We start from the raw sequence: 27,355 nt of genomic DNA, 5'->3' as shown, positions 1-27,355 counted from the left end.
TCAGCTGATGGCAATTCCATTCTTTTGTGGTACTCGCCAAAAAACGCTGGAGCCCTTCTAAACACCTTTCTTTCATACCTAACATCCAATCAATTGGAAAATCTGTTGGCTCTTCCCTTCATAACATACCTAGCACTTGTCCAACGATATTACTCTGGTTTGAGTAGCCATTATCTATCCTATGGATTCTTGCAACAGTCTCCTAATTAATTGTTTGCTTCTGCATTTGCATCCATACAATCTATTTTCAAAAAAAAATAGGGGTTATATTTTTGAAATGCATGTCTGATCATACCACTCTTCTCAAATCCCTGCTCCTCTTGCTGTTCCTCCAACATTTTAGGCATCCCCCACCCCCCCACCCCCCCGCCAGCTATCACTCTTCTGTCTGCCTGACGGATGTAAAAAAAAATCACTTTGGTTAAGTCCCTCTCTTCTTTCAAATCTTTGCTTAAATTCCACATTCTCTTTAAAGACTATTCCAACCACATTATTTGAAAATGTAGGTTCCATGTCTGATAATGTTGAAATTGTTTATACTGGACCAAACTTCTCACAGAATACAATTGTGAACATTGGAAAAATTGTATTAAAATCACCTATCTGAAAACACTGCAGAGTCACTAAAAGTAGACAGATTTAGAGAAATGGACATCTGAAAGAAAGGAATGTTACTGAAAGAGCTTCCCATTTAAGGTTTTCTAGATATGGGACAGCCAGAATTTGGATAGAAATCTGCAGACTTACTTGCATAAGGAATCAAAGGACAAAGTTTGGGGCAATTACAGTAGTTGGAAATTGAAGGGATATAACCAGGAAAGGAGAAAGCCACAGAAGGGAGATTCACATTGTGTCTACAAACCCTGCCCACATCTCTGACTGACCCCTGAACACACATAGGAGGCGAACTCGGAGAAGCCCATTTCAGGCTAAGACAACTACACAAACTGCAGCTGTGGCTCACCAACATTAAAACAATGCTTGAAGTCTTCGATATGATAGGTATTTACAGAAAAATTTACAGCTAACATTTTACTTAATAATGAAATACTGAACCTTTGCCTCAAGATCAGAAGAAGGCAAGGGTATCCACTCCCACCATTCTACTCAATGTTTTATTGGAGATCCTAGCTGGTATAATAAGGTAAGGAAATGAAAAAAAGAGGCCTAAAGATCAAAAAAGAAGACGTAAAACTCTCTAGTCACAGATGGCATGGTTTTTTATGCAGAATACACTAAAAAAATTTACAAAACAACAAAAGAACCAATAAAGTGAATTTAGCAAGATCACAGAGTACAAAGTCAATATACAAAAAAATCAATTGTATTTTTGTACAAGCAGCAACTAATAGAAAATGAAATTAAAAAAATCTATTTACAATAGCTTACCAATCATAAAACACTTAGAAGGAAATTTAAAATTTTTGAAGATAACCTCTATACTGAAAACTACAAAACACTGCTGGATGTCTAGTCTTCCAAATTATTCTCTAGATTCAATGTAATCTCAGTCATAATCCTATGAGGGTTTTTTGGTAGAAGCTGACAAACTGATTCTAAAATTTATATGGCTATGAAAAGGATTTAGAATAACCAAAGAAATCTTGAAAATGAACAAATTTAGAGGAGTTACAACACCTGACTTCAAAACTTGCTACAAATTTACAGTAATGAAGACAGTGTGGTACTGATGTAGGGATAGAAAAATAAATCAATGCACTAGAATAGAGAACCCAGCTTTAGGCTCACACTTATACAGTCATTTTATTTTATTTTATTTTTTTACAAAGGTTCCAAAAGCAATCTAATGGGAAAAGTCTTTTCAATAGACAATACTTGAACAACTTGATAGCCAAATTGGGGGAGGGGGAGAATGAACCACGATTGTCTACTTCATGCCATATAGAAAAATTAATTGGAAATGGATTATACACCTAAACATAAAAGATAAAACTAAATAGTTTCTGAGAAAAACTTTTAATTTGTGTGCTGCGTACAGGCAAAGTTTTCTTAGGAAAAACAAAACAAAACACGAAAAGCATAAAACATGAAAAAATTAATTAGATTTCAAACAAATTAAAATGATATGCTTATGAAAAGACACCACTAAGAAAACGGACAGGCAAGCCAAAGACTGGGAGAAACTATTTGCAAAACACATATCTGACAAAGAACACATGTGTATATTTGGACATATAAAGAATCCTCAAACCTCAATCTTTGAAAATATTTCAGTTTTTTTAAATGAGCTTCTTAAACATGAACTTTCTGTTCGAAGGTTTTCGAACAGACAACATGCATGTGAAAAACATCAGAACAGTGGTTACCTGAGGATGAGGATGAAAAGCAGGGGCATGGATGGACTGGGAAAAGAGGAAGCTCTCAGTTGATAAAAATATTCTATATTTTGATAAGAGTTTAAGTTAGATTGGAGTTTTTATTTTTCAAAACTTACAGACTAGCATATTTAAGATGTTTGCATTGCAATGCACATAAATTTCACATGAAAATATAAATATTTAACTGTAGTTAATAATATGCCCCCTGAAGTTTTAGGGGAACATTAAGTGTTGTTCCCATTAAATGCTTCAAAAATAAGATGAATTGATGGAGGAATAAATGGATAGATGTGACAAAGCAAATACAGCAACATGTTAAAAATTATAGAATCTAGGTTGAGGGCATATGGGTGTTCACTGCACCATTCTTTTAACTTTTCTGTACGTTTGAAATTTTTCAAAGCAAAAACACAACCTGTACCCCAACATCCCAAGCCTCTTTGCCATGCTCTACTTTTTCATTTTTCCCATAGTACATCAACTTCTAATAAATATGATTGCTTATTGATTGTGTTTATTTTTTATTGTCTGTCTTTCCTAGTACTCTACAAGGGCAGAAATTTTCATCTTTTTTCTCCACTGAAGTATTCCTAGCACAAAGAACAGTGCCTAGACATTTACTAAATAAATGAAGAAACTGAGACAAAATTAGTGGACAGCTGAGGACAATTAGAACAGGCTGCCATAAGGAAAAGATGTCTAATCTTCTATAACCTCTGATTTCTACCTTTTAAAATATAATTAAAAAAACAAAGGTGGTTTTAATTAAAATCTTGATTTGTCAATACCTTTGCATGTACATTATTAGATACCTAGCACTTTTATGTCCTCTGATGTAAATTTAATGTAAGAGATTCATGTTTGTTTTTCATTTATTCCTTCCTTTCAGGACTTGGAAAATCAGAAATTTCAAGCAAAGTTTTATGCTATATAATAAATGTGAATACAAGGCCCTTGAAAATTCACTCATTTACATATTTATTCAATAAATATGTACTGTCTACCATGTGCTTCGTACTTGTCTAAGGGTTTAGGATATACATATAAGAGAACCAATAGACAAAATTCTTACCCTCTGGAACATACATTCTAATGAAATAAATGTCTACCTAATCAAATAATTTAGCTATAACCTCTTAATGAGTTAATTATTTTCTAGGAGTAAATGAGACATAATTTTGGAAGCTATGTTCACCATTCTTAATAAATAATATTTAAGTTATACCTTATGGCTTCTACATCAAGTTTTCATGACAGGAAATATTTAAATCAGGTGCTTACCCCTTGCCCAGTATCATTTAAGAGTTGTTTCATCATCAAGGAGTTGAGGAGATGAAAAAGGAATGGGAAGTGACTCAAATATCACTGTGCTTCTCCACCCCCAAATTTAAGAACACAGTAGAGCTTGGAGGCAGAGTAGGAGGTGTTTTCTAGGCCAGAAAGGGGAGGACCTGGCTCTCCACCCTTCCTTAGCCTCTTTTTCCTATAGCCACAGAAACTGCAACAATGTCACAGGCAGGCTTCACAGGCTATAAAAAAATAATTATGGAGTTTGAACCTACACATCACGCAAAGGCTATCTCTGCCCTGCATGATTCTCAAGTGATCTGAAAGTAAACTGAGATCCAAAACTTGCCTTATTCTTCAGAAGCAGTGTTGAAGACGCCTTGGTTTATCAAGCTCCCAGTTTCCTAGGCACTCACTGTACAAAGTGACTTCAATAAAACAAACAAACAAACAAACAAACAAACAAACAAAAACAAGCAGTACAGCACTCGAAGCAGTCTATATTCTACAGAGGAAAACACTCAGATAGGTGAGCATATCTATTCTAATAAGCTTCTTTCACACGTAAGGGAAAAAAGATGGCTGTGTTTGGGAGACGTTGCTTGCAAACCTCAAGCACAGTTAGTCTCAAATTTTCCAACTACCCTTCTCCCCTAAGGCCTAGCACAGAATTATATACACAGATTCAATTCTAGGTAACTATTTGTTGAACTGGAAAATGAATAAAGAGGGTCACAGAGTAATCATATAAAAAGATCTTTTCAACAACTGTATATAAAGAAATATCCAGATGTTCCAAAAGGCCTTTTGATTTTGCCAGCTTCTTGACCAAAGCTGAATGAACTCAAAAATAGATGAGGAGATCATAGTAAAGGAAAAAGAAAGATTAGAAAGAAAAGAAGTAACTACTATTGTTAAAAAACTCCAGATTTTGAAGATACATTGAGAAGTAAAACATCTCAAGTTATATGTTATAACCTGTTTGTCATAGCAACTACTTAAAAAGATGTAATTATACAGATTTAAGTGGCTTAAAAATCTATTGGGATAGATTCCACCTGGGTATGAAAGGAAAAACAGATAAATGGCCAATGGGACTAACCAATCCCATAAATACTTATATCATATCTCAGTGATTGACTCAGTTTCCAGGATAAACCATTAACATTAAAAAAAAAAAAACAAAACACTGCTTTCTCAATGTGGTTTTCTATCATGTGGTTAATATTCCACAGGAGAACTACCTTCCATTTTGTTCCCCTTGCCCATAAATTCTTTGATAAAAATGTTACCGATGAGATTTTTTTTTTTAAGTGGATGAATGGTGTTGTGGGGATGGCTTTGTTTCTATGTGAACACTCAAATCTTGTCTGAAAAGATTTAAAATAAAACATTCTGTTCAAAATCTGGCCTTTTTTCTTTTTACAAACCTGAAATACATAAGTTAGTTGAATTATAATTTATGACTTGTGACACAATCTCAATATTGGTCCAAGCACCATCCAATTTTAAATAATTAGTTGATTTTTCATAAGGTAAGCCTATGCAAATCCACCACCCAAAATTATGGCTTTGACAATAGCATATATTTAGCTACCGTGTTTCCCTGAAAATAAGACCTAGCCAGACAATCAGCTCTAATGCATCTTTTGGAGCAAAAATGCTTATGTTATATAAGACCTGGTCTTATATTACAGTAAAATAAGACCGGGTCTTATATTAATTTTTGCTCCACATGCATTAGACCTGATTGTCTGGCTAGGTCTTATTTTCAGGGAAACATGGTATATAATCCACCCATTAATCTATTCCCTTTCCTGCTCCAAACTGATGTGAACTTTATCCTGAATCCTTTATTACAATTCTCTTATTTTATTGCATTTATTTATTTTCTAGAAATTCATCAAAACTACTGTTTAAGTGTTCCTATCAGTTTTTGGCTCCAGTAGTTTCTCTTTCAGGCAAGTAGGTTTCAGTTGTGACTTTTTATTGGACTTTCTCTCTCTCCAGATTTTCTGATGGTGGTTTGCCCTGAAACCTAGTTGTCTGATGGGTCAAGAAAAGTATTGATTTTAAGTCTGCTCAGCTTTTCCTTGTTGTAAGGACAAGAGGATTTATGTTAGTCGGCTAGGAGTTGGGCTTTGTTTACTTGAGTTTTTATTTTCTTGGTACTGATTTTTGAGAGCTCTTTGTATATTCTGTATATACAAATGTTATCAGATATATGAGTATGCTTTACAAATATTTTCTTCCAGTCTATATCTTATCTTTTCATTCTTTTAAAGGTGTCTTTCGAAGAGAAGTTTTATATTTTGATGAAGTCTAACTTATCAAGTTCTTGTTTCATATCCACATGAAATCCAATTGCTCCAGCATCATTTGTTACAAAGCATATCATATTTTTACTAATTTATCTTTCCACCTTTGTCAAAATCAGTTGTCGATACACTCGTATAATATTGTGCTTCAAATCTATATCCTTACTGATTTTCTGCGAACTTGTTCTCTCAATTATGGAGAGGTACTAAGAGGCATACAAGTCAAAAATTATTATAATTTCAGATTTGTCTATTTTCCTTACAATTCTATTAGTTTGTGTTGAATGTATTTTGAAGCTTTCTTCTTAGGTATATAAATGACTAAGATTTTTATTTTTTTAACAAACTGATTCCTTTATTTCTATGAAATGACTTTATTTATTCCTGGCAATACTCATTGCTCTGAAATACACTTTGCCTAATACTAACATAACCACTTCACTTTCTTTTGATTAGTGTTAGCATAATATATCTTTTCCATGATTTTGCTTTTAACCTCACTGCATCTTATACTTGAAGTGTGTTTGTTGTAGGCAGCATGTAGTTAGGTCTTATTTTTTATCCACTAAAAATGTCTAACATTTAATTGGGTTATTTACAACATTACATTTTATGTGATTAAATCTATCAACTGCTACTTGTTTTTATTGTTGTCTTTCCCTTTTTTCTTCCCTCCTTTAGAATAATTCAATATTTTTAATGATTACATTTCATTTCCTTTGTTGGCTTATTAGTTATAAATCTTTGTTGTTTTCTAGCAGCTGCTTGTTTTTATAATACACATCTTTGATTAATCTCAGTCTATCATCAAGTAACATTATATCACTTCACATATGTACGAGTCTAATAACAATATCCGACATTTTTTCCTACCTGACTTTTATGCTATTGTTGTCATATATTTTACTTTCATATATGTTAACAAACCACACATTGTTATTTTTATTTTGGTTGAACATCAATTATATTCTAAAATGATTTGAATAATAAGAAAAATGTTGTATATATTTACTCATGTAGTTACCATTTCCAGTACTTTTCATTCCTCTGGATAGATACATATTTTCATCTAGTATTACTTCCTTCTCCCTAAAGTACTTCCTTGAACATTTTTAAAACTGTGGGTCTGCTGGTAATTATTTTCAACTCTGTCTGGGTTCTCCCCTGTCTTGATGTCAGAAAAAAATATTTTATTTTGCCTTCATTTTAAAATACATTTCATCTGAGTTTAGAATTATTGCTTGATAGGTTTTTTTTTCCTTTCAGTATTTTAAAGATCAAGATGTCCCACTGTTTTCTTGCTTACATTTTTTCTGACAAGAAATCTGCTGTATTCCTTCTCTTTGTTCCTCTGTATATAATGTACCCCCCACCCCCACCTGCTTTCAATATTTTTTCTATCACATTAGTTTTGAACAATTTGATTATGGTGTTCTTTGGTATAGTTTTCTTCATATCTCATGGGCTTGAAGTTTGTTGAGATTCTTAGATCTGTGGGTTTATAGTTTTTATCAAATTTATGGGGCCTTTTATTAAATCTGAAATCTCAGTCACTTATGAAAGGATACTTATTTCTTATTCATGTGACGCTCCATAAGAATCTCAGTTCCCTTTTGCAATGTACAGCTGTCTGTAACATCTGGGTTCCATGATAAATGCAACAAAAGAGCTGTGGAGGTGGGAGCACAATAGCTTTTAAACATCACAGTCCAGAAGTGACTCAAAAACGTCACTTCCCCTTACTGTCCGTCCAATGGCCAGTTGTCATATGGCCCCAACCTATTTGCCAAGAGAAGCTGGGAAGTGTAAGGGGGCATATGGATATTTAGAGAACTTTGTTTGTCTCTGCCACAGAAAAAAATTAGGTCTGACATAGAGAATGACAGAATTAAAACAACTTCAGAGGGTGTGAGCTAAGAAGCGCTCTCTGAGGCAACGGTATTTAAACTAAGACCTGAAGGTTAGAAAAAAGTCAGCCCTGGTATGTTTGACAGATAACCAATGTAGTTAAGTGGTCAGAGCCCAAAGTTCTATTCAAGTTACAAAATAAAATGCAACTATAAACATATACAATAGTCAAGTAATAAAATAAATGCATTTTCCTAGCATGTCATCTGTATAGTAATTAGTATAGCTATAGGAAACTTTCAAGGTTATGGGGACATAAGGTCCTCGCCAAATCTCAATCAATGGAAGAACTTACACACTATCCTCTCAAATGGAGAAAAAATATGGAGAAGAATGAGACTTGAATAACATCAACAACAACAAAAAAGCACTGGCTGAAAACCTACAGGCTTCATCCATTCCTTTAACATCATTCACCAACAGTCTACCATGATACAAGCTGAATTTCAGGAATAAAATGTTGACTGAAATTCTCCCTGCTTTGGTGGAACTAATAGTCTAGTAGAGAAAACATATTACTAAAAAAGTAATGAAATATTCTATAAGGAATTGTTCTAAATTCCCAAAGACAGAACTGAGGTTTCTCTCCATAGAGAAAGGGGGAAAATTCTATAACAAAGGTCAAGTCAAAATTTTATAAATCATTTAGAAATAAACACAATAAATGGTTCTCAAACATTAAGGAGTCCAGGATGATGAAAATTTCCCATTCTGGTTAAGAACATTTAAAAGAGAGTAATACGTGTTCTGCACATATAATTTTTATAATAGTGCAAGAAAACCAATTATGGAAAAACTTTTTTTCCTTCAAATGAAAAATCAAGTTATGGAAAGACTATTTTTTCTCCAAATGAATCAATTTTTAGTCAAATGTACATATCTACACATTAATATCCAGATTTTTATGTCTACTAATTACTAAAAAAATCTTTTATTTTTTAAAAATCTACAGTGAATTCTAACTCTTCTTACTCACCTACTCCAGATTTAATCCTTTCGTCCTACATTTCATTGTTATTTCTCTGTTCAATTCCCTTCCATAAATTGGAAGATGTTAATCCTCAAAGGCTCCAAACTAGATAATTGTAAGGTAATACTTGAAAAAGTACTCTAGAAAGTAATTTAGAAAGCAGATAAGATGGAGTAAGTCTTCCCATTCTGCCTAATAATTTTGTTTCAGAAATAGATGAGAAGTAGACTCTTAGAAAGCATGCAAACAGGAAGGTGTGAACAAGCATCTTTCTCGGCGCTTGTCTTACAGTTTCTGTTGCATGACTGATTATGGTTGAAAGGACAGTGTATTTGGGTCTCCTGGCTCTGCTACTCACTACCTCTCTGAACTTACACAAGTTACTCTGTTCACTTAATTATAAACCACGGATTTAAAAAATAGCACCTAATGATTGTTGTGAGTGTTAAGTGATTTTTTTTTGTATATAAATAAAGCACTTTAGTACAGGGCCTATCAATAGTAAATGGTAAATATTTGCCATTATTGATACTATTAATACTTGTTGTCATGGAGAAGAAGTTGTAAAATACGACATTAAAATTTCATTGATTTCTGTTTTCCAGTCTTACAGCTGAATGCTTTCATAAAGTATTAAAAAAAAAAAAATTCAGTCTGCACCAAATCCCATATTACAGCAAAATTGCAGTGTGCTTCAAACTCATGGATATTATAATTTCCCTTTCACTGTTTTAGTTTGAAAAGAATGTCACCGGTTCTCAGTGTTAAAAAAACAACAACATTTTCCACCTTTTTACTCTACATACTGATACATACTCTAAAAATGATATAACTTTTAATATAATACCAGTTTAATAAATATAACTCAATAAAAGCTAAAAGCAAATGATACCTAATTAGAAGGGAAAAACATATAACATGAATAGCAGACATCTTTCTGGCCCTAAAAAATGATGACGTACTGTTACTGATAAAATCTATACACAGGACAGGCGTAGGGAAGCGTCTGCCTATGATTATTTTTATTTCTCCCTAGTTTTAGGACAAGCACAGGGCAAACTGCTAGGCTGCGTGACTGTGGACACACAACTACATCCTGAGTACTTCCAATCCTGACCAAAATCACACAGCTTCTGAACATAATCAGGGATTTAGCCTGTGACAGAACCATTCCCACCAAAAAGGCCAGAATTCTATCTCATTCCTTTGCTTTCTACCCAAATGAGATACATTGAAATTGCCTGTACATTCTATTTAATCCTTATGCAACCTTGTTCTCTAACATCAGCATTACAGTCCTAATTTGGAATTTCTTTCACTCAAGATATTGCCCTAATTGTAAAAAATAATCTCAGATTTCTTATCATGAAATAATTTGGAATTCAGACTATTAACCAAATAATAGAAAAGTGGAGGTATAATTGACTAGAATCATTTCCTTTGTTCATTTGCTCCTCGTTTCATTGGTTCATTATAACAATCCTATAAGATATATACAAGGAAGGTTATCTCAACCCACGTCCATATAGCCAACCTAACAAAAAGACCAATCTGTTCCATTTCTTCTGTAAAACATGCAGGCTAATGGCTAGGACTTGCTGAAAGAATATCAGAGAGTAGTTAATAAACTACTCCTGCCCTTACCATTTGAGTTTCATGATAATCAAGAAACAACTGTGTATATTTCCCAGTCGGTTTTTGCCAGTTATTTTGAAGTAAATTACGTATTTTAATTTAAAATGGTATAACACAATAACAATGGAATGTGAAAAGAAAATAGTTGTTACTTTTAAAAAAATTAAGTTGAATGTTTTGGAAAAACTCTTGAGAACTGAAAAGAATCAGTAATGACTTAGATAGGGCAAGACAACTATGAAGAATGGGAGACATTTTAAAAATCTAGACAAATTTTCACTCATATACCTTCACCTCAAACTGAAAATTAAAGGCAGTAAATCATTAGGTATTCTTAATGCCAGAGGATGATACAAAATTCTAATCAGTAGATTCCAAAGAGTCTTAGATCTACATCAAAAAATTGATGGATAAGTGAGAATTTAAATATTTTATGTTATAATACAATGTTTAAGGTAAATATGCATTATTTTATGACTTCCTACTTTAACCATCTTTTTCTATTAACAAACTATATGTCCCAGATGAGTTGGATAAAATTTCAATCCCCCTTTTCCAATGAGAAAAAAAAAAGTTCATCAATTAAATAACAATCAGTAAATCACAAGGCCAGATTACAAACCCAGACTGTATATATCCATAGATGAAGGGTATTTTCTGCTAGCAAGAATGTACCATTCACTATATGATTACTAAATTAAAACACGGGCCACTTCAGGCCAGAGAAATAGTATATTTAATATCTGTATTCTGTAAAGGTTGTCAGTTTTTAACCTTACAAAAAGAAATTATGAATGATAGAAACATCATTATTGAGCAGGGCAAATCCATAAAAAACAGGTTACAAGGGTGGAAAGCAAGGAAGAATAATGAAGTAATTCTCGTTGAGATGGTAGTTACAAGCACTAGCAACTTGTATGTATGTAAATGTTTGAAACATTGGGCTTGTAATGTTCACAGAGGCAGTATCAAGTTGGTTAAGAAGGTTAACATATAAATTAACCTTAACCTAATGGTTAAGGTTAAAGTTTAACTAACATAACATAGGTTAATAAAGGTTTAGAAGGCAGGCTCTGGAATTGGACTGCCTGAATTTGAATCCTGCCTCTACCATTTACTAGCAAGTAATACTGGACAATTCATTTAACCTGTGTGTTTCAGTCTTCTCATCTGTGAAATGAAGACAATAATTCCTACCCATAAAGCTGTTTTGAAGATTCAACAGAGTAATCCATATAAAGGAACACCTGCCACACAAGCACACGTTATTCACCAGCCAACATAGAGACACTGGTGAGGGTGCTAACGGTCAGAAGTAATGTCGTGAGTGACCAGCCTATAAAGATTCACGTCCCAGTGCAATTCCTTACCAGCTCTGTGATCCTGGGGGAAGTTACACAACCTCTCTGTGCCTCAAATCCCTCATCAGTAAAATGTGCACAATAATAGCTCCAGCCTCACACACAAGATTATTGTGAGGATTCAATGAGTTAATAAATGTAAAGTGCCTGAGACACAAATGCTTAATGTAATAAATGTGAGCCACTATTATTTTGTATATTACTGGCTTTTCAGCTAGATTGAAAATTGCCCTTTTTCAGAGCACCCAGATATTTGTTATCAACCTGGTCCCTTGGGCTCCACGCTTCTCATCCTTTAAAATGAACTCAGGATTCACGCCAATTTATTTCAGTTCAGGTAGGTCACCAGTGCCATCTAGTGGCTAATTGCTTCACCAAATAAGGAGCGATGCCCTCAAGGCAGTAAAATTTCTACAGATACAAATTTAATGTTTTTAAGACAAACTAAACCTAATGTGGTTATTTGAAAAATTTGTGACACTTTATATAACTATTTGAATATAGTACAAACACTGATGGGGGACATTTCAAAAACTGCAAACTATAAGTAGATTGCTTGGCAAATATAGCACAAAAAGGAGTTTGTTGCTTTTCTTTTTTCACATGAGCCAAACTGTCTGTCACATGTCACATTCTTTTTTCACATGAGCCAAACCCACTGTCACGATTTTTCGGACAGCTTTGTGATGTTAATAAGTCCCTTATATTTTCTAGACCTCAGTTTCCTATGATATGAAATGAAGGCGTTGTATGTACTGAATTTCAATTTCCTTTCTAGTTCTAAAAATACGTGATAAACCAGTACAATAATTTTAACATGGTGAATCTACAGTATTATTTATCAGAAGCAGAAACCTTGATAACTTCTAAGATCCTTGCCAACTTTATGATTTTTTAAAAAATGCAGCCATATGGGAATTAAATGTATTTGGTATAATTTAATCAGCACAAAAGTAATCTTAAGTTGGTGCAAAAGTAATTGTGGTTTAAAAGGTTAAAAATAATTGCAGAAACCACAATTTCTTTTGCACCAACTAATAACATATTCTAAGATATTAAGTTATATTGTTGGATAAATTCAAATGTTAATATCATACAAAATCCCATGCAGAGTCAAAACTCACAGATGCACTCAAAACTGCACAAAACTACTGTAACCTATACTAAACCAGTAGTCCGTGCTTTGCTCAGTTGAAAATGTGCAAATTTCAGAGCCACATTTAGTTAAATAACACCAGTCTTCCAACAACATAGTTCAAATGTTAGTTATCGTGGTATATTAACTGTGAGTAATTATATAAGATCTGCTGGCTCGTTGGTCCACAAATCACTATGTAAATAACAGATGTAGCATCATGAGCAGTTACCAGCATGTCACTTCTTTCAAAGTCCATCAGTGATGATTGGTCACCACATCTTGGTTATTCAGTTCACACCAAGACGGCCAAGACGGCAAAGCGTTTTGCCTCCTTCTCTCCCAGTGATAAATTCACATGACATTTTGCAAAAGTGGATAACAGACAGATGGAATTAGCCTATAAAGATGAATGTGCAGCAAAGAAACAAAATGTGCTGATGCTGGAACTTAAATTGGATGTGATGAAAAATGGCGACACCCAAGAAAAGATAGGAGAGACCTAGGTCAGCATGAAGTGAAGATAAGAAATATGAATGTAAAAAAATTAAGTCGCTTCAGTAGGATTCTAATGGAATATAAATGGGTTGTACAAGAGGTAGGTGACCCTAGCATGTTGACACTGTGTCCTTTGGAGTTACATACCTACGCAGCCACAGGAATTTAGAGAAGGCAAACTTATCAACATCAATGAGGAAAGCTATTAGGACAAAAAAATGACAATGTCCCAGAGGAAGTGACCAGCATAAAACTTCACATTAAAGAAATTCAGAGATATTTCACAACTTTGAAAATACAAAAGACAAAATAGAAGTTGATCCGAAATTAGAAAGAAATGTAACAGTTCAAGTCACCAAAGCATAGAAAACATACTTTCTCCATATTATAAATTATGTGATGAGAAAAAGGCAAGTACTGTTAAAACTCCTCTAGACAAGTTTTTTGCGAAGAAATAAAACTCTACTTCTCAACGTTTCTAATATTTTAAAATATAATGCACTGAACAGATATTAGGTTTACTATTTTTTCATTTCCCTATTCATTTATAAACTGCAGTGAGGAATTATAATGTTTTGAGAAAACATTTTAAAGGTCACAGAACAATTGTTATATTTGCCCTTGATTATTAAGATCGCTTTGCCCGGTTTAAGCTTGTAGTTATTCATGGTCTTGCACAATTGCGTAAAGCAAGGACTGCATGTACTGTCAATGCCTATGTTTTTCTTTCACAATTTCAATCATTGTGAGCATGTCATTCAGAAATTGTTGCCTATTTCATGCTAGTATAACAGCTAGTCCCTTTCTGAGCAGGTTTTGGTAAATTACTTGCAGTGTCATGACATAACGATAAAAGATGCCCTTTCTTCTAACCAAACCAGACATACAGAAGAGCATTAAATACCTGGCAGTGGCAACTGAACTAATATACCACTGACTCTTGGGTCCATGTTTAACTGATCAGTTATATCCAAAAGTTCTTCCTGAGAAACATCCTTAGGTTTTAGAATGATCTCACTGCAGATACCTGGAAGAAAATAAGCGTAGAAAATTACTTGATAAACAAAGATGAGTTTTTTTCATTGATGGCAGTGTATAACTGGTTTCCTCTGCTCCTGCCCCACTGGAAGGAAAGGCCCTTCTACAAAAACGATTTTCAGAGCACCATCAAATAGTACAGATGTTTTCTCATGAGTCACATTCATTCTTTGGCCCAGTATCCCATATGGCAAATCGCACTTACTTGTGATAAGCTTCTATTAGTGAATTTAAATACAGTAAAAACACGAACAGCATCACCACCAATATCAGGCCAAGTTTGATGCAGTGAACTGGCCAGGTTTATTATCTGATTAAAGAATGTAATAAAAATGGGCCCTTTAAATGTAAAGTTTTCCTCTCACGTCTTACCATAGGATCTAAAATCACACTGAATTGATTCGATAAGTAATTTAAAGAAAATTAGTAAGAAATGAATATAAACTTTGGTAACCAAATAATCCATAAGAACAATACATGTTATTCCAATAGCACTAATTTGACAATTATCATTCATAATTATTTCACTTTGAAGTAAAAGCTGAAAACATTATTTAGTAACAAGTACAACTAAAACGTCCCTACCTACAGCAGAGGCAGCTGTGATCTTCTTCCTGACATATGTATGGCTTGCTGGGTTATCACCCACTAAAATGATACTGAGGTGAGGTCTTCTGTTCCCAAGGGAAATCCATGATGCCACATCTCGCTGTATTTCTTTCTGGATTTGTTTGGCCATTTCAGTTCCTGAGATAATAATGGCATCATGTCTATGGAAAACAAAAGAATACATGTAGCACTAAAAAGACAATAAGGACATTCAACCACATAAGTTTAAGATACAAGAGTAAATAAAACATCTATGATTCTCTAAGTGAGGAACCAAAATTTGAATTTTTTTAAAGTATATTTGACACCCATTCTTCAGGCTGATAAATAATATTTATAATTTTATGAGATTCCAACTCTCCCTTTTAGATCTATATTATAATCTATCTATAGTATACATTTGTGTATAATTTTCATATATTTTTTTAAATTATCAAACCATATACTCAAGATGTGGACTATAAAACTGGCTCTATTAAAGGCTCTCCGCTATTTTGTCAGAAGATAAACAGTCTAGTTAAAACTGTCACCCATCTCCAAAGCCCTGCACCATGTTGTATAGACATGGACCCACAGTCTTGCGACTCTAAGGTTAAGTCTACTCATTCTCAATTCCTGCACCCTGCACAAGACTGTGAAGTCATGAGCTCTTTACTACACAACTCTTTTAACTTACTCAAGGGAAAATTTTATTCCACAGCCTTAGGACAAGTCTTGCCATGCTTGTCAATGATTACTGTAGGGACTAGGTCAGTAAACAGATGGCTCAGTTGCTCCCCACTCCATGGCTCTAATGGAAAAACATTACTTCTTGGCAGTTTACGTAAGCATTATACTTAAGAAGGTAAGAAATGCTATACTTTGATAGATGACATAAATCTAACTCTGGAAAGGCACAAAGAAAATGCATTATGGGACTTGCTCTCCATGATGTCAAACTTAAAGAGTGGTGAATTATGTTACTCTGTGTGTTTATTTCTTAAAGTTACCTAATAAAATATAAAATGGTTCCTTCTTCCTGCTGCCCCTGTCCTTTCACTATTAAAAGGCCAAATGAAAGCATGATCTGTAGCTCATGATTATTACACAAAATGCCAAATGCAGGTCAATGATTATTGTGAAGAAGAAGAAAAGGAGGAGGAGGAGAAAGAAGAAGGAAAATCTTATATTACTTTAATTCTTTCTAGTATTTGTACACTTTTTATTTTCTAATGAGGGTAGGCACCATGAATATCAGCCAACACACAAAATGCAAAGTTGTTGCCCCTTCCAAATAAGTCAGCTGCCCTCTCTAGTAAGTTGGTTATCTATATCTATAGATATAGCTATAACACACACACACACACACACACACACACTATATATATATAAATACAGTATATAAATACAGTATATATATACAGTATATATATACAGTGTATATATATATATATATATATATATATATATATATATATATATAGAGAGAGAGAGAGAGAGAGAGAGAGAGAGAGAGAGAGAGAGAGAGAGAGAACCAGATTAACAATATGCTATTTCAGTCTGGACCCAGTAGTAGTCCCCAGTGTTCATCCAGGTTTTTGCAATTTTGATGTAAACAATTTCTGCTAAGAAGCAATTCCAAAATGTGGCCTATGGATCCATACATCAAAATGGCCTGGGAAGCCTGCTGAACTTGCAGATTCCCAGACCCCACGACCACAGCCACGATTCAGAATCCCTAGTCCCAGTGGGTGAAGACTGGGAATATGCACGTCTATCAAGTTCACACAAATATTCTTGTACATGACCATGTTGTTTGAAACCACTTCAATTCAATGCAAAAATATATTTTAATAACAACCATAACCCTGGGTAAACAATTAACTGAGCAAATAAACTGGTCAGACAATACAATTACTGCTAGATAATTATAAGTAAACTCTACTTTTGCTTCTAATTTTGTCGACTTTTCACTAAAAATTTAATAGCTTTCAAGACCTGGAAGAACAAGGTAAATCAGTGTATCACTCTTACTCCACTGTCCTAATCTTGTAATAGCTCTATTGAAATATAACTGACATATAATAAAACTGTATATATTCAAAGTGTACAAGTTGACGTCTTAATGTATGTATATTGGAAACCATCACCACAATCAAGGAAATTAACATGGCCATCACTCCCAAGTTTCCTGGTATCCCTTTGTAATCTCACCACTCCACAAGTCCCTGCCATGCACCCCCTCCATCCCCAGGCAACCAGTGATCTGGCTTTCTGTCATTATATTAGTTCGTATTACCATGATTTTTATAAAAATGAAATCATTCACTACATATTCCATTTTATCCAGCTTTCACTCTGCATAATTAAGATTCATTAATGTTGTTGCATGTATCAATAGTTCATTTTATTGCTGAATATTTTTCCATTGTATGGATATATCAAAATTTGTTTATCCATTCAATTGATGGATTTTGGGGTTATTTCCAGTTTTTAGTCATGACACATAAAGCTGCTATAAATATTCATGTACAAGTCACTGTATGCACATATGCTTTCATTTCTCTTGAGCAAATACCTGGGAGTTGAATAGCTGAATCATATGGTAGGCATGTTTAAATTGTAAGAAACTGTCATCTTGTTTTCCAAACTGGTTGTACTATTTTACATTTCTATCAGCAGTATATGGGCATTCCAGTTGCTCCACACACTTGTCATCACTTGATATGGTCAGTCTTTTAAATTTTAGACATACTAATGCCTATATGGTGGTATCTCATATGTGCTTTTAATTTGTATTCCCATAATGAATAATGTTGAGCGTCTTCATGTGCTTATTTACCATCTGTCTTCTTGAGTGATTGTATAATTCAATATTTTGCCCATTGTTTAATTGTTGTTTCCTTATTATTGAAAATTTGAGAATTCTTCATATATCCTATATTCAAGTCCTTTATCAGATATGTGATTTGAAATATTTTCTCTCAGTCTGTTTTGCCTTTTCATTCTCTTAACTGTTTTGTGTGGTGTTTTGTTTTTGGAAGATCAGTTCTGAATTTTGATGTATTTCAATCTCTTTTCCTTTTATGGATTATGTCTTTGGTGTTGGATGTAAGAAATCTTTGCCTAACTCAGGGTCACCAAGTTTTCTCCAGTGTTTTCTTTTAGAAGTTTTATGAGTTCAGGTTATATATTTAGTTCCATGATTTAGTTCTATTCCTAGTTTGATGAGACTTTGTATCAGGATACCATCAAGTGCTTTTCCTGTATTTATTGACATGATCACATGGCTTTTTTTTTGGTTTGTCTGATAATATGGTAAACTGCATTGATTGATTTTCACATGTTAAACCAACCTTGCATTCCTGGGATAAACCTCACTTGGTCATGTTGTACCTATCCTTTCATGAGTGTGTCTGAGAACCTGCAAGTTCAGCAAGCTTCCCAGGCAACGTTGATGTATGTATCCCTAGGCCACATTTCAGAATCATTTCTTAGAATACTGTTTACATCAAAATTGTCAAAACCTGGATATTGTGGATTTCATCTAAAATTTTAATTTTTTTGCATTGATGTACATGAGAGGTATTTGTCAGTAGCCTTCATTTCTTGTAATGTCGTTGTATGGTTTTGTGTCAGGGTGATGATGCCCTCATACAATGATTTAAGAAGTATTCCATCCTCTTCAAATATGCAGAAGAGTTTCTGTACAATTGGTATTATTTATTCCTTAAATGTTTGGTAGAATTCACCTATGAAGCCATCTGGTACTAGAGCTTTGCAGGAAGGTTTAAAATTATGAATTTAAATTATTTAATACAGAGAGCTACTCAGATTATTTTTTCTTGAGTGAGTTTTTGGAGCTTCTCTTTGCACATTCTAATAATTTGTGCATAATTACAATGATAGGTTAAATGAAGTTAATAAAATACATTTACTTTTGAGCTTAAATTTTATTTTTAAAGATTAAGTAACAAATTTTTTCACTATTTACTAGGAATTTCTGGTGCTCATTTTTTATTAATTAATTCAAATAGCCTTTTAATACTAAGAGAATAAGAACCTCCTATATTAGCAAATACTAAGGGTTGCAGAGACAGCAACTAATTCCAGTATGACTCATTTCTAAAAGGTAGTAAAAAAAAAATACTTTCCATAAATTGTGTCAGCAGTATTCATCAGGGTAAAATATTCTATTATAGAAGCAGGTTTATCTGTTAATGTGCTAGAATTCACTCTTACAGTAAAGAACATACATCTGTATTTTAAAATACAAAACCACCTGAACTCCATGTAACATTTTATAGCATGTGAATGCAATGCTGCTGCTGACATGTTTTATTAGTTGATTCTCTGTTAAATCCAATAATTTGTTCATAGGCTACTGTGAAACTGGCAATCAATGAACATAATCCAGAATACTTATGGCTTAGGCACTACCGTTTTCCTGAAAATAAGCCCTAGCCAGACAATCAGCTCTAATGTGTCTTTTGGAGCAAAAATTAATATAAGACCCGATATTAATTACATTATGTTATATATATTATATTATAAAGACCCGGTCTTATATTATAGTAAAATAAGACCAGGTCTTATATTAATTTTTGCTCCAAAAGACACATTAGAGCTGATTGTCCAGCTAGGTCTTACTTTTGGGGAAACACGGTACAAAGCTGTGTTTGACCCTGAGAATATCAGAGATGACAATGGCATAAACTGATTCCTGGCTCCCAAGGAGACAATATACAGATTTAACTTTACTGCACCCTGTATGTTGGGGTATGAGAGGATGATAGGGCTTACTTTACGCTATAGCACTAAGATGCTAAGTTAGCTTGCTAATTATAGCTGTCATGAGATAGCCTGGCTTGGCTGGTGTTTATGGGTAAACACCCATAAGACAGCCACCCAATTATGAATAAGGACTTCGAGCATTTTCAGGAGCAGCTGGCCCATTGCATTGATTCCCTTAGTCACTGCAGAGCCTCAACAAGCCTGGCTCTGCAGTGACTAAGGGAATCAATGCAATGGGAATCAACATAAGGATAAATGAAGCCACCTGGAATTAGTGGAGGCCTGATGGAAGGATGCCTGTATCAGTCCATAGGCTGGAAGAACTGGCACTATCTAGCTCACAGTCCCTAGTGCATAACAAATGAGATTTTTACATGCACATTTTTGAAAAATTAAGTTAACTATCAGCAAGAATTCAAATGTATTGCCACAGAAGCCTACAGCTCCTACGAGTTCTCCCTGGCTCAAGTCTTGATCTCTGGCAATTCATTTTCCACTGCAGCCTGTAATTTTTCCAAATACAATCATATCAGTTCCCTGGTAAATCTCACTACATGTCCATTGTTTTAATACATAGTTTACCTTCTATGAGCCAGGCACGATTCTAGGCACCAGGAACATAAATAATAGTGCACAAAACAAATTATCCATTTTCATATTGTACTTTTTTAGTTGAAGACATAAGCAATTTTTTTAAAGCAACTTAAGTTGGTGCAAAAGTAATTGCGGTTTTTGCAATTCTTTTCCACCTTTTAAACCGCAATTACTTTTGCACCGACCTAATATTTAACATATTATGTGGAAAATGGAGGGAAAGGGCATATCTGGAGGCCAGAGTTGCCATTTTATATAGGTGGGTCAGTGTGACTTCTCTGATTAATCAGGTGACATTTAGGTATAAAGGGAGGAAATGAGGAAATACGTGACCTATCTGGAGAAAGGAATTCTAGGTCAAGTACATGCTCTTCAGGCAAGAGCATGCCTAGCATGTTTGATGAAGCAAGGAAGCCAGTGGCTACCTTGGAAAGAACAAGTGAGGACATGACATGAGGTAAAAGTAGTGAGACGTCAGATCACATAGAGTTCTTCAAGCAAGAGATGATGGAGGCTTGGGGAAGGGGTAGCAGTGCAGAATTAGTCTCATTCTGAATCTATTTTGAAGTGGAGCCACTGGAATTTACTGAGATTGAGTGCAAGGTGTTAAGAAAAAGAACAGAAGTCAAGCATGACTTCAAAATGTTGACCTGAAAAACAGAAAAGGGAGTTTTAACCAAAATCCAAATTTCCTGTGGCTTCAAGCCCCTGCATGAACTTTCTTTGGCCTCTGCTAAAGAACACGGTGCTCACCAAGTCCCACACCACACACAGGAAGATATGGCTAAGAAACTGATTCAAGTATGTAAATGTGTATCAAGAATTCAGTGTGTTAAAATTTAACATTCACGTAATTAAAAAATTAAATATATAAAATTAAGACAAAAATTTTAAATTGTTTTAAAATGTAAGGATATAAATTACCTTTTAAAATGTTACTTTGGAAAATAGTTTTGAATAGAATTCTTATAGGTCCACTAATATATTTGTTAGTCAATAAATATTGTAAATATGTCATTTTCATTACTTTAATGTCTCTTTTTACTCTTAAAAATGTGCCGGCTTGGTCAAAACCTTATATAGCACACTGCCATTAATACACATCAAAAGGGCAGTCAATATGACCCCTTAGATATCTTTCACACACTTCGCACTAGCTCAGGAGACATTTTCTGAAAAGGTAGAAATGCTCTAAATGACCCCCAAAGAAGGCAGGACAAGTTCTCCTTTTCAGTACTTCTTCCACCATTGCTGAGCTAGCACTAAATGTGGGCTTTCTTAGAAAGCAATAAATAATGGGTGGAGGGGGATGAGTAACAGAGCAGAACAATACGGTACAAATTGCTCACCCCAGGCCAGAAGTCCTGAGTCACCACTAGCAACTGAAGCTGGACAAGTCACTTAATAGCGCCCAAAGGCATGCAATTTCCTCATCTATATAATGGAAATGTTCTCTGTTGACCTTACATAAAAGTATTTGGCCAAGAGTTGACTGGCTGATTTGCAACAATGGCTCTCTTTCCTAGTCTTTGTTAAGTAACAGAGGGTGAAATATTCAGATAACCTGGAACAATATGGGACCAGAAAGCCAACAGCATTTAGTATTGTTTCTATGAGCTTGTTTATTTACCTGTACTTCCCCAAAAATAAACTGTAACCATACTAATCTATGGCTACTAGAACTAAATGAAGTATTTACTTAACTAAAGGAAAGTAGTAAACAAGACAAAAATCACTACTTTTCTTGTGTATCAAAATACTCCTTCACAAAAGAGTAAAATAACAAATAATATCTACCCAAGATTAACAGTGTATTTCATTTGAATACTTGGCATATTGCTTCTGCATCGGTTACAATCTCATTTTCAACCACAACTTTAGAACTGCAATGAAATATTTTATGAAAAAGCCTCATACAATCATCACCAATTCAAATTTCTCTTCAGGAATGAATATAATTTAATTACTTTGTACCGTAGGGCATAACTTAGAGATTTTGAGTTTGAACTAACAATACAATAGAAATGAAACCCAGGGGAACCAGGGCAAAATTACATACATACTAGCCAATCACTAGTACTAGGGAGCCTTTCCTCAAAGTAAATTAATGTTTTTAAAAAAATGAATAGTTAGGAATGTTAAGTTTCTGGCCTTTGAGAAACATTTCATTTCACATCCTAAATACTTTACTTACACCTTGAAGTAATTTTATCAGAAATTATACTTTTGTAAATCAATAAAAAGTAAAGCAAGTTCTCATTATGTATGATTTGTTCTGTTATTCAGTTTTGTAACTTAACTCTTTCAGGGCCCTAACTTGTAAATTAGAATATCAGTAGCTACCTAAACAACATTCATGCTTTTTCAGCATCTTAGATGCTAAGCTTTATACCATGAGAACCCGTGGATGGACTGTTGAATTCTATAGACACCTTCTCAGAACAATCTTTTTAAATGTTTAATATAAACTGCACAGGTTTACAAGGAAACCAGTTTTACTGAAATATTGTTAACACTTTTTTAAAAAAAAAAAGCATTAAATAACAAAACCTACAGGCATAATAACCACCACAATATCAAAATAGTGAAGCATGGATATGATGTTTTGAGATCTCTGCATCAACTCTGTGATACTAAAATTATCTGTGATTTTTACCAGCAACATCGTACATACTGCTAATATTACTGTGGTTTGTTGCCAACATTCCCAATTAGAGAAAATACTATATTTATTACAGGTTAGTGACCTCCCATCTAAGTTTATGGATCCCCTAAATTCTATGCATGAAGTCGCAGATTTAGAAACATCTTGTATTGAGGGAATGTGATAATATAATTTTTAAGATTTATATGAAACATTAGTTTTCTTGCTTCACAAAAGTTTTACGAAATTTAATAAATGTTTTCAAAAAGAGGAAAAACAATAGGGAGATATATCAACAATTGTAAATTTCTTGTAGAGCAAAGCACTGGGTAGATCACGTAGGTTCAAACCCTATCTTCAGTAGTTATTTACTGTGTTAACTTGTACAAATTATTTAAGTTCTCTAAGCTTCTATTTCCCAGTCTATTGAATGGTAATAGTAATACCGTGTTTCTTTGAAAATAAGACCTAGCCAGACAATCAGCTCTAATACACCTTTTGGAGCAAAAATTACTATAAGACCGGGTCTTATATTAATTTTTGCTCCAAATGACACATTAGAGCTGACTGTCCAGTTAGGTCTTGTTTTCGGGGAAATACGGTAGTGTCTACTTCCTTTAGTTGCTGCGAGGCTTATTGGATATACTGTATAAGAAAAATCTCAGCAAAGTGTTTAACAGAGTTAAGGGTTCATTAAATATTATTAAGAATTTATTTTTTCAACAACACAATTGAATTACTTAAAGATAAGATGATATTCATTGGAAAATCAATCATAAATAGCCAAAAGGGGAAGGAAGGGAAGTCCATCATCTATTTTAAACTATATATGTGCCCTCACTTTAGAATTATGAGTCTTTGGATATTGGATAGTCTTTTAGTTCCTGGCACACTCTTTAATAATAGTAATTACACCTAGATAGAGCTCAGATTATTGAGTGAAAAAACTTGGTTGGTATGATGCTGATGAGAACATGACTTGAATCTTAAAGTAAATTATTTCATATGTTCCCAGGATTAAACATTGAACAACAGCAAGATGATGAGGTTAAATTATGGCCAATTGACCTAACATAATATGATGCAGCCAATAAAATATTAACAAAACAATGGCAGCACAGAAAATGCTTATGATGTAAGGTTAAGTGGAGCAGCTGGATAAGCCTTCTTGAATAATATACAACCCTGAGTTCTGTGACACTAATTCAGATTTGGATTAAGTTCTGTTCTGACTACAAAGTTTTATACCTTTTAGGTATGTTTTTTTCTGAAGCAAATTGCACTTCTTAATAGAAAATCTCATTTATTACTAACATTAATTTATCCCATTCACAGCTCAACTTTCGTCCAAACTCCTATCTCTTTAAACCTCCTCACACAAATTAATCATCTATAAGCCAAACTATTTAAAACTCTTCATCAAGCTCCATGGAATTGCACGAGAGGATGTGACCACAGAAGATCACTGGTGCTTTTTTCCCCATTGTTTTTATCATGCTATCAAGGTACTAACGTGAAGAGATAACATAACTTCAAAGCATTTGAAAAACAAAGATCCAGTCATTAAAGAAATTGCTAAATTATTACTAAAACCATGACTAACAAAATCTGAGATTAATATTAGTCTCCATTTTTCATATGCTGATCCACTGTAATCAGAAAACTTGATTTTGGAAACAATATATTAGAACATATTATCTCTGAATAGCTGGGGCACAGACATAAAACTAAGATATATGTCACTAAATGGTGAAACATTTAAGTTCTAAATTTAAAATGACGTAAGAACCACTAGAAATCAAAATTGTAGCCAGATAGCTATCATATCTCATTTTCATTAGAATAGGTAAGGCAGTAAGATGGGAAAACCACACTCCCTACCACATTTATCAATAAAGTAAAATACGATTTTGAGCCTTTGTTAATCATTGGGAATAACTCTATCTTGGCTGAAATCAGTCTGTAGAAAATCAGCTTTAGTAATGATCTTAATTGAAGTCTGGGTCCTTCAAGCCTCATGTGATAAAAGGGTCTTTAATGAAGTAATTCTACTACAGAGATAGAAAATAGTAAGTACTAGAAGGGAGAATCTGAAGAAAAATGAACAACTTTACTGATAAAATTTGTTTTTAATTATTAAATTCAACTACCCACTCTATAAGACATGAATATTTAAATAGCATAAGCCAGTGTCTTTTACTAGCTCCAAAAATGTACATTTTTAAAAAAGATGCCAGACAAGATGCAAAAATTATAAAGCATTGGCAGTGAGACATAAAGAAAGGTGAGGCTTCCCTAAACAGCTGTAGGGCCGTACCCAAAATAGTACATGTGCTCAAAGGAACTATAGCAGGAGGGAGAAAAAGAAAGGATCAGCCAAATTCACGATTTTCAGGAATCACTGAGCAACAGGGTAAACATGGAACAAACACTTGGGATATCCATTTAGTTACTGCAAATGAGTTCAGGTAGGATGATCTAAAGTAAAGCAGGGTTGGAGGCAGTCCCTGTTGTAGGACACCTGCAAATCTGCTTTAAGCGTGACATTAATGTAAGGTCTATGACCTCCCCTCCAAATGGGAGAGATTGCTGCCTGGCTCCATAAACTAAAAAGCACTGGGCCAAGGACTCATATGATGCTGAAACCCAAGGACATTTTGATTTGTAAACTCCTCACACAGCAAAGCAAAATGGGAAAAAATTAATCACCAAGAATTTTTAATTTTTAACTTTTTGGCTGTTTAGGTCATTCATTTCAAGAAACAATAAGCTGCAACAAGTAGAAGAGCTTATTTATTTCTTTGACATCAAATACATTTTCTTACAATTAATAAGATCACATTTATCATGAGTAAAGAAGAAAAAAAAAACTCATGGCAAATCTTAAAGGGAAAACCATTGAGAGAAAAATGTTAAATGACACTTGAAGATTTTGTAACTTTCAAATTCCATCAAACATTATTTGAAATTACACTTGTTAAAAACAAAAAACAAAAAAACTCCATTAAAAAAGTATTTATATATTCCATTATTATAAGTATATAATTAGCCAAAAATATGAAAAAATAAGCAAATATACTTTGTCATTTAAGGCTCTATATAGCTCAGATACTGGCAATAAACCTGTTAATTTAAAACAATATCTTTGGGGGAAGAGTTTATCAAACTCAAAGACAATTTTCACTTAAGAATAACACTAAGGTTCAAATTTCAAGTCAACTGGAAGGATGTCGGATTTACACCACTTTCACTATGAAGAACTAGACAACTAATGTGTCACTATAAATTTAAAAAGTGATGACTGAGGGTGGGGACAAGTGGGGAGGCAGACAGTGGCAACCTCTGGAAGATGGAATCTCTTCTCTCTGCTGGTCCTAGAAGAGAAAAGAGACACCAATAAGCATCAACACACTGTCCGAGTTCCTCCCCACCCGAGACCCGCCAGTCCACAGGTGTTTCTCAACCTTACAGCCAACCTCACCTTTATATATGGTATTCAGTGCCAATATCAAGACCACCCTATCCTCACTTAATTAGTGCTGCCTTAAAAAAAATAACTATCAAAAGTACTGTTTATTTTTATACAGTTGTAATTTGCATCAAATAGGGCTGAAAGCAGCTGGATCAAAAGTAATACTTCTTAGCTATATTAAAAGAGCTTTCCAAAAATTATTGCACTCAACTATTTTAAAGTATAAAGATGCCATTAAATATCATTTTAAAAGATCTGAATTATCCGTGTGTGGATGAGCACATACGCAGGAATCAAGTGGCTACAACTAACAGTTTGGGTTGTAACTGTTGTGACTCCCATTCAACATACATGGAGAGGATGGGGTGATGAGGTTATTTAGATCAAGCTGACCAAGGGAAATTAATCGACCTGTACAATTTTAAAAGGTTATCCTCACCTTGGAAAGACCTAAAACAATTAATTTTTTTTTAAAAAATTATTTAAATAAATAGATAAAATGACGAGTTGATCATTCCTTCAATTTTGTAAGACAAATAGAATTCTACAGAATCTCTTTTTCCTATGTAGATAGAGGAAAACTTCTAGGAGAGTTGGTAATTCCAAACCAACTGGCAAAATCTCTAAGACATCAAGAGAACGAACACAACCAGAACTCTGAACCACTATTATTTCCTCGCATATCATTGTGAAAGACCTAGTCACTGGAAACTAGGCGCAAACTAAACTACGCCCAAATTATAGGAAATAATGTTATTTCAGTTACTCAAGACT

General features: G+C 33.9%; 1 protein-coding gene across 2 annotated transcripts in view; it reads right to left on the bottom strand.

Moving 5' to 3' along the window:
• MTHFD2L (methylenetetrahydrofolate dehydrogenase (NADP+ dependent) 2 like) overlaps window positions 1–27,355 on the bottom strand; it is a 97,995-nt gene that overhangs the window by 69,516 nt on the left and 1,124 nt on the right. The window contains exons 2-3 of one of the 2 annotated variants that reach the window (XM_081061709.1): window positions 15,075–15,259; window positions 14,356–14,478 (exon numbers count right to left, since the gene is read on the bottom strand). In XM_081061709.1, coding sequence (XP_080917835.1) covers window positions 14,356–14,478; window positions 15,075–15,259 — 308 coding nt within the window. Of the gene's footprint in view, window positions 1–14,355; window positions 14,479–15,074; window positions 15,260–25,199; window positions 26,484–27,355 lie in introns of those variants that run through there. The other variant, XM_081061710.1, reaches the window with a different exon arrangement.

The sequence above is a fragment of the Rhinolophus hipposideros genome (genome assembly GCF_964194185.1).
Source record: "Rhinolophus hipposideros genome assembly, chromosome: 1".
Taxonomy (NCBI): Eukaryota; Metazoa; Chordata; class Mammalia; order Chiroptera; family Rhinolophidae; genus Rhinolophus; species Rhinolophus hipposideros.
Note: the sequence above shows the minus strand (reverse complement) of the source record. Positions and strands in the feature narration are given on the sequence as shown.